Raw genomic sequence first — 8,590 nt, 5'->3', positions numbered from 1 at the left:
CAAGAAGTATAAGAAGCTTCAAGTTTGCATCTTTTGCAATCACAATCTGAATAGGGAAAATAGAACTCTGGGCATAAAAAGTGGAGGAGTTATTTGGGATTTTTTGCAACATGTGTCCTAGTATGGATTTATTCCCCTTTTAGATCCTAATCCAAGTATATGAAGCTTCAAGTTTTCATCTTTTGCAATCGTAGTTTGAATAGGAAAAATAGAATTCTTGGCATAAAAAGTGGAGGAGTTATTTGGGATTTTTTGCAACATGTGTCCTATGGATTTATTCCCCTTTCAAAGCCTATGGTGTGGTGAAGCTACACTTTGGGGACAAGAGAGAAAAAAATTGCACTCAACAACATCTCTTACTCTTTATTTTGCTCTTGGACAAGAAAGAAAAGAGGAAGACAACAAAGACAAACAAAGTTGACAACAATCAATGGTAGCAGGGCAAGAGCCACATGGGCTAATAACAATCCGTGGGATGTAGCCAAATACTCTAGTGCATGGAGTCTACAAGAGGCTATTATCCCCTTGGAAAACCCTAGTCTAGCTTGCCAACTTGAAGTGAGAATTTCAAGTGTGTGTCATACACTAAAAGCTACTCTACCTTACCACAAGCATCAAGTGACACTCTAGGGTAGCTACATGACTTTGAATGCACTCAAACTTACTATAAAAATATACTATGTCATAATAGATATTCCTATGATGTCACACCTCTATTTTAACACTTTTGCAAAATTATTCCTAATAGCAATAGTCTATTTTTAGCAGTCAATGTGGGTGCCAAAAGCACTTAATAACTTCCTCTAAGCATGTATTGGTGGTACCATTATCTCACTTTTTGGAGTACCACCAAGACACTACTATGGAAAGAAATTTGTTATAAATTAAAAAAAGAAAAGGAGAATTTTGAAATGTTAATGGTCTTAGTAGTTGGAAGGGGCCACTGATTGTAGGGAGGGCCGGCTCAATCATCATTTCAAGATATACATGGTGTGACTTGTCATAGGACGACGTCAACTTTTGATGGATTTTTTCCGCATGCCAGGTGATCTCCCTGAGCTTCAAACTCAAATGCTCGTCTCATTCAATCTTGCCTCTGCTCTACCGGATTGAGAAGGTAAACCCTACTGCCGTTTGGAAGTGTTGAGGTTTCCTTGTCTGTATGTGCCATTTTTCTTGATGCTTTTGAAGTGAAGCTTTGCATGCATCATGCATACTGTAGCACTTGGAGCTATATGCATGAATTAGTCTTTCTTCTCGTGCTCATAAGAAATGCATCCTTTCCGCAAATAGAGGTCACCAGCCATGCTCATAAACAGTTTTGAACCGCTGAGGCTTACATGTCTGCATGTCCCGTTTTGCCTGTCTGTTTTATCAAAGTCAAGCTTTGCATGCATCATACTATATCACTTCGAGTTGTAGGCATTAGTCTTTCTCTATGTGCTCATAGGCTCATCCTCTTTATTTTACAGGCAAGCTGTAGGCTGCAAGATGAAGTCACCTGCACACGGTGTCCGGGGATATGTGTTCGAAACGTTGACAGAAGAAAGCCAAGACACAAAACCTCTATAGCTAGGCCTCTCTGTCAGTTCAGGATCACAAATCTATCCACTCAAACACCGGCAACTACCACTTGGCAGAGAGTCTCCGGCTATCAACCCAAGCCCTCGGCCATGGGGTTTACAAGCTCAAGCCGACAAGGAAAGAAAATCAATCACATGGCATGAAACTATAATACTCGCCAACCATATTCCAAGTCAAACCCTCTACCCTGGTACTCCACTAAACCACCAAACCATTATGCACTCACTTGTGGTTGACCAAAGCAAATAATGAACCTTTCATCTCTACAATTTTGTTCATACACCCACAACACAAGGCTCTCGACCTTCAACACCCTAATGCTCCAAAGCCCTTCACAACAACCAATGCTACTCGACCCTCCTCTTGCCTTTGATATGGAAACCCCAACCTGTATAAGGTCTAGTCTCTTTACAGTGCTCTCAGAGCTTGATCAGCCCGAGAAGGTGCCCAGCATGACCGTTCCTTGTCGGTCCTTTTTTCTGCGCACACTAATCACATGCTCGTTGAGAGCTCTAACACTTGGTTGACAGTGCAGCCTCCTCCACTTTCTCTATCGATTCGCGTTCAGCACCTCCATCCTGACTTGCTAGTCCACCAAAAGGGGACGCTTTCAAGGAGGTCTCAAAGATGCGACAGAAGGGGTTGGGCAAGGGTATCAACAGGAGGACTCTCGGCTCCCTTTCCCTGTGCTCACACTTGAGCCTTCTAAATTAGCTGCCCCAATCAGTTAACTCCTTAGTTAGCTGGGCATTCAACTCCACTTCAGACATCACCCCCTTGCATTTATTGGAGCCATCATGATCAGAGCTCGTCTCTCCCTCCTCGGCTTCTGTAGCCCGCTCTCCAACTCTCTCTGAGCTCCTCTGAGTGGTCCCTCTCTAGAAATCGGCCGCCCCTTGTCGATGGTCTCTAGCTGGCCACCCTGCAGCCCTCTCACTACCTGCACTCTCCAGCCCGAGTAGGTGCCCTGCGTGGTGGCTCCCCCTTCAAACTTCTGCAGTGCCTCTTCCCGGGTTTTTTCCTGGCCAGCCCTGGCCTGGCCTTTTTTTTCTTTTTGACAGTTGGCAGCTTCAGCATTCACTTACCCAAAAAATGCCCTTACTTCAGAATTCCCTGCATCGTTTTGGCCTTCATACATCATGTCTTCATTTTTCCATCAAACTTTGATAGTAAAGCAGGCGAGGACTCTCTGAATCGGGAGATCAACACTCGATCTCCGGAAGGAACTCATGGATATCCTTCAAGGCCTTACCTGCACAAGTCCATGCTTGATGTCGAAAACCCAACACCGACAATCAGATATCCTGAAACCATTTCCTCCAAGCTAAGAGGAGGAGCCATCAAAGTGTGACATACATGATTATCAACCTCTGATCGTAAAGAAAAAGCACAAAAACAACTTTCCAGAAAACGCCTGACATAGCTTGCCAACCCTCCCTAGTCTGCTAGAGCATTCATGCTCAGCAGCAAACATTCACAAAATATTGAAAAAACCGGGCGAGACCACCAAAGTTGGCATACAGGTGAACAAGAATGGTTCCCATCGGCCCATCTGTGTGAACACCATGCTTCATCATGTATGCATGTAACAGACTGCCTGGCCCTATGGTATCCATGCTCACACATGCCTGCAGAGTAGAAGAAAAGGTCACTGCATTTGGAGAGACATATTCATGCCTCATCTGTTCGAAACACTTCAGTGCCTCTGCACCTTGGCCATGTGCCGAATGCCCCACAATCAATGCAGTCCAAGAAATAGTGTCTCTTACCCGAAGCTCCTCGATCACTTGCCGTGCTCTTGTGAGAGCCCCACATATGGCATACACGGACCTGAGCATAGGCTTCCATAAGTGCACTCCAGGCAATCACATCCCTGACCAACAAACTTCAGCTTTGCATTCGTTTGTAGCAGCTCATTGCTGCCTCATCACGTTCATGCTGAGCATATCCCGTAATCACTGTGTTCCATGAGACTAGATCACGAATGAGGAGCTTATCAAAAGCATCCTGTGCTATATCGATTGCACCACTGTACAGACATATCTAAGAGAGCATTGGAAACCATAATAACTGTTTCTACTGCATACTCTCTTATAATCAGCATCGAGTTTTGCATACATATCGACAAGGCCAGTGTTGAGCACAATACATCTCTTACACTCCTGCATGCATTGAAATTACTTGAAAAAGGGATTTTTCTTGGGGAAATAACCGCAAGTTGCATGGTGTGTAAACCATACTCCGACTTGAACATATCGGGCAATCAAAGCATTCCAAGCGATTGTATCACGAGCAGGGAGTTCATCAAAAAGCTGAAATTATTTAGCATAAATGTCCACCAGTGTAGTACTTCCAAGAACGAGAGCATCATTGTCAGGTAATGCACATTATTGTCAAGCACCCTATATCCTACACAAACACACTCAAGTCAAGCACCTTAAAAACTTTGTACACTGTACAAACATACTATCTTGTCTCAGTGACCTCCTGGATCAAATGGGAAGCTTATAGCCTCTTGAAACAAATGCAGTCTTCCACTTGGATCCCACACCAAAACACCCTGCATTTCATACATCAACAGGTTAACCCAGCCTCCACCTGGCTCTATACCAAAAAAACCATCAATAAGTCTGCCATCGACCTGCCTGTGCATCATAAAACGTGCTTCGTTGTTATCCTCTGCACAAAAAACCATATTCAGGCCAACATAGGGTATATGGAATTCCAAAGTCTTGAAAACACCTGAAGCATCATCATGAGCAACAGAAGCAGCCTTCAAAAGGCATTGAAACGCATACATCCCTGCAAAGAGGCATACAAAACCCTTGAACACCTTGAAGGCATCTGCACAAGAATCATCTTTCTTTGGAGCACCCATAATTTCTGCAAGAGGTACTTCTTCATCCAGCAGACGATCAAAAAACTCACAAGTAGCATTTTCCAGCATGCCAGTATCAAAGGAAGAAGAGAAAGACATATCATCTACTGCTTCAGGCATGAGGCTATCAAAAAAACTAAGATTATCAACTCCATCATCAAACATACTCTCAACATGTACCACCTCTGTGCATACACTCTCACCATCACAAAAACTCATAACCTCTTCAACTGAAGCATTCCCACTCTTCTCTGCTACTGGTTGCATACATTCCTCATAAGAGACAAGACCTTGCTCTCCCTCTTGCTGTGATTTGAGCTCCAAAGCATCCTCATACACAACATCATATATATCTTCCGCAACAGTTAAACCATTTGCCTCCTCATGCATTACCTCCATGTCATTTCCATCTGATGATAGGTCACTAGTGCTCTCTGTAGACTTTAACTCGTCATCAACAGTTTCCCCACCATCACAACATGAAGATGCTTCTTCGTCGCTCTCATAACCCTCATCGTGAAGTGTAACAATGTCAGCATGCATATCTGAACCAAACCCATCACGTGGCAAGCAAACCTGAGATGCTGAGGTCTCCAAGCTCTCCCAATACTGTGCTTGCAGCTCTCTCCACGACTCAATGAGTTGGGAACCATTCTCGATGGTACAAAACAACTTTGGAGGATCATAAAAAACTAGAAAAAGAGCGCTTTTCATGCTTTGACAACTCCATTGTTCTTCCTCGGACAGCATGGAATAAAGGTACCATGCATCACAAAGGAGCCCTTGCCATGCATAATCGGCTTGCGACTCATCATCATAAAGCTCCAATTGAGCAAACTCGTACTCCATAAGGCGAAACCATGCCATAATATCCTCATGCTGGGCACCTATGAAGAACCTGCTTGTAGCCATGTCCATATTGGATTACCTGTAGCATAAGACCATTGTGAACTGAAGCTCTGGAGTTTGATCCTCAGTGGCGAGCACCAAAACCATGTGGAGTGCAAATGACAATGAAAATGAATGCCCCTATAGCCTTGCACCGATCACACCGTCGGAAAGAACAACAGCTGCACCGTTGAATTCACCTGTGTTAAACACCTCTAAAGCTTGTAGAAGAACAGCTCTAGCGGAAACCACACTTGAAATTAGAAGAATTAGAGAACATGAGTGTGTAGATTGGCTCGTGTAGATGTCCGTAGAGCATCCATATGCTTGATTCCGATAAGGAATGAGCAAATTACAAGCATTTGAAGTTCGGGGGTTTTCAAAAAGCTCCAAAAAAGAGGTCTCTGGAAAGTGTCTGCAGGTGTGCCGAGAAATGCAGCTATTAAATGGGGATTTTTTACTCATGATGTCGGAGTCCGATTTGCAAGCTATCAAGCACGGCTAGGAATACTCATTAAAAACTATTTTTTGAAAGCTCGACCAACCCAAGACTCAACCAACAGCTTGACCAAAACCAAGCCTTTGTACATAAATTTTACAATAGCACTCCAAAAACTCAAAGCATTATGTACATCTATGTACTCGGGGCTAGTGAGCAAGCTTTTTAGCATGGATTAGCAACTTCATTTCCACTCAAAAAATTCCTGACAACGTGAGCATCGAAAAGCTTCAATTAAGCTCAATGTGCATCTTCCTTGTATCTTTCTTAGCATGGGAGCGGAACTACATGACAACGGTTTACCAAGGCACAAGACCGGGAAGGGCACAATTTCCGAACTTGAACTTCAAGGTCAAACCCCTCCAACCAATGAGCAAGCAATGCGAAGCAGTCCATCAAAAGTGGAGGTAAAGGCTGTGCCTCACACTCTAGAATGCATGCATCCAACTCGAAGCCTATCAACAAAGTCATCGAAAGGTATGTCTTGCATTGCTTTTTTCCATTGCTTTAGTGTTTGCAAAGTTGGGCTTTCAACAAGCTCTATTTTCTGGTGCTTGCAACATTGGAGTACCTGTAGCTGTCAAGATTTTTCTTCTCGGCCAATGAACATCATGAGGAGTATGGGCTCATCCTAGAGGGGAAGCTGCCTAAAGAGTTCACTGATAAAGATATCCCCAATAAGGAGTAGCTGAGTGTTCTTCAAGTGCTTGCACAAGAAAAGCACAAATCTATTTCTCAACCATGTGAAGGATGAGTTCATTGATGAGTGCCACCTTTTGTACTAGAAGGCATATCAAGAAACCCCATCTAATGGTGAGTTGCTATCAAAATTTGCACAGGGTTTTGTGTATGAGAGGTGTCTAGCAGCAGCAAGTGATCCGACTGGACATCGGATTGCATGAGCAAGGTTTGGTGGCAGTGTCCTTGAAAACTGCAAGATGCAAAAAGGGAGTTTCGAGCGGAAGATCAACAAGTTCCACACCGATTATAGCTTGACAATTGTCATTCAAATAGAAGCATCTATTTGTGATGATGCCTTGTCATCAATACCAACAATGTTGGCAAGCAAGATGTAGCCATTTCAGACAGTAGAGACGCCAATGTATATTCAACTGGTGCTTAACATGATGAAGGGACTTAGTGGCCAAGAGAATGAGCAAAAAGGGATGCTAGGCGAGGCAGAAGTGCATCTGCAAGAAAAGAGGGACCTGTCTCTTAGACATGAAGGTTCTTTTTTTGCTTACAGTGACTTCTACATGGAATTGGACCAACTAAACAAGGAGCTGGGGGTGCTCAAGACCTCACCCGATTCAAATCCACAGGAGGTAGACCGCAAAAAGGTAGAGGTCACAACTATCACCAAGATGCTATCCAAGGCATGTGCCACTACTGATTTGGGGCGGCGCAAAGAAGATTTGAACTCCTTGTCGGTAAGCTTGTTGCTAAAAGTTCCTAGAAGTGCTTTGTGATAAATTCAAATTGCTCAATAGATAAGAAGAATGTGATGACCAAGTGGTTAGACTCAGACTAGAAGTGCTTCATGCTATGAAGTTCTTTGAGATAGGTCTAAACTGCTTACGTGGAGTAGGAAGTGCTAACCAAGTGATTAGAAAAAACTTCATAGTGCTCACTGGTGCCTAAAAAGTGCTTACAAATGCCTTAAAGGCACCTAAAAGTGTTTTGAAGTGCTCAATGGTGCCTACAATATGCTTGAAAATGGTTGATAGGTGGTAAGAAAGTGTTTCAAAGTGCTGAAAAGGTCCTTCAAAGTGCTTAGAAGTGCTGAAAGGGTCCTTCAAAGCACTTTGAAGTGCTTAGAAAGTACTTCAAAGTTCTTTCAAGGAACCAATCTAAAATTTGAAGCACTTAAACTTCTCACAAGGAATAAAAGTGGTGACCAGGTGGTAAGAAAGTGCTTTGAAGTGCTCACTATTGCTCAATAGGTGGTTAAAAGTGATTTGAAATGCTTTATGGTGCGAAGAAAGTGGTAACCAGGTGCTTAGAAAGTTCTTTGAAGTGCTCAATGGTGCCTAGAATATGCTTGAAAGGGCTTAATAGGTGGTCAGAAAGTGGTGAGAAAGTGCTAAAACGGTCCCTTAAAAGTACTTTGAAGTACTTTGAGATAGCTCTTAATTGCTTACTAGAGGTGGTTATGAAGTTTAGACCAAGTGGTAAGGATTGAGTGAAGAGAATGCTTTGAAGTGCTCCACAATGTTGAACGGTGCTTAGAAAGTACTTCAAAGTGCTTTCAAGGAACCAATTTGCACTCTAAAGCACTTTCTTTGCTCACAAGATGTACAAAGTGGTGACTTGGTGGTAAGAAAGTTCTTTGAAGTGCTCAATGTTGCTAAATAGGTTGTTAGAAAGTGCTTTGAAATGCTTTATTTTGCCAAGAAAGTGGTGACTAGGTGCTTAGAAAGTGGGGACCAGGTGCTTAGAAAGTGCTTTGAAGTGCCCAATGGTGCTCAATAGGTGGTTAAAAAGTGCTAAACAAGTGGTTAGAAAGCATTTAGAGATGCTGAGAAAGCGTTTGATAAGGTTTGTCAAGAATTTTTTAATTTTCTTTGAATTATTTAGAAGAAGTTGAATAGAAGCATTCAAGGTTGTGCACTTAAGTCCATCCAAGCATGAAATGATCTTACTCTCTGCTTTTGTTTATGATATGGTTGGAAGCAAAGAAATATGGATTTGGAATTTGAATTAGAAGTCTTAACATCTCGAAGAGCATTTATGGATACAAC

The 8,590-nt window shown here is 42.8% G+C and overlaps 1 protein-coding gene and 1 pseudogene across 1 annotated transcript; both read right to left on the bottom strand.

Moving 5' to 3' along the window:
* Positions 1-896: 896 nt before the first annotated feature.
* LOC147424874 (pentatricopeptide repeat-containing protein At4g18520, chloroplastic-like) lies at positions 897-3,430 on the bottom strand (annotated as a pseudogene).
* A 630-nt stretch (positions 3,431-4,060) lies between these two features.
* LOC147424873 (uncharacterized) lies at positions 4,061-5,614 on the bottom strand. Its single transcript, XM_086499776.1, has one exon. The coding sequence runs from the start codon at positions 5,378-5,380 to the stop codon at positions 4,061-4,063; it is 1,320 nt and encodes a 439-aa protein (XP_086355902.1). The 5' UTR covers positions 5,381-5,614.
* Positions 5,615-8,590: the final 2,976 nt, after the last annotated feature.

The sequence above is a fragment of the Adiantum capillus-veneris genome, chromosome 25 (assembly GCF_014529385.1).
Source record: "Adiantum capillus-veneris isolate H3 chromosome 25, ASM1452938v2, whole genome shotgun sequence".
NCBI lineage: Eukaryota > Viridiplantae > Streptophyta > Polypodiopsida > Polypodiales > Pteridaceae > Adiantum > Adiantum capillus-veneris.
The sequence above is the reverse complement of the archived record's forward strand: the minus strand, read 5'-3'. Positions and strand labels throughout refer to the sequence as shown.

Coding starts and splice junctions, on each gene's coding strand:
- LOC147424873 (XM_086499776.1), bottom strand. CDS start 5,380: ATGGACATGGCTACAAGCAGGTTCTTCATAGGTGCCCAGCATGAGGAT.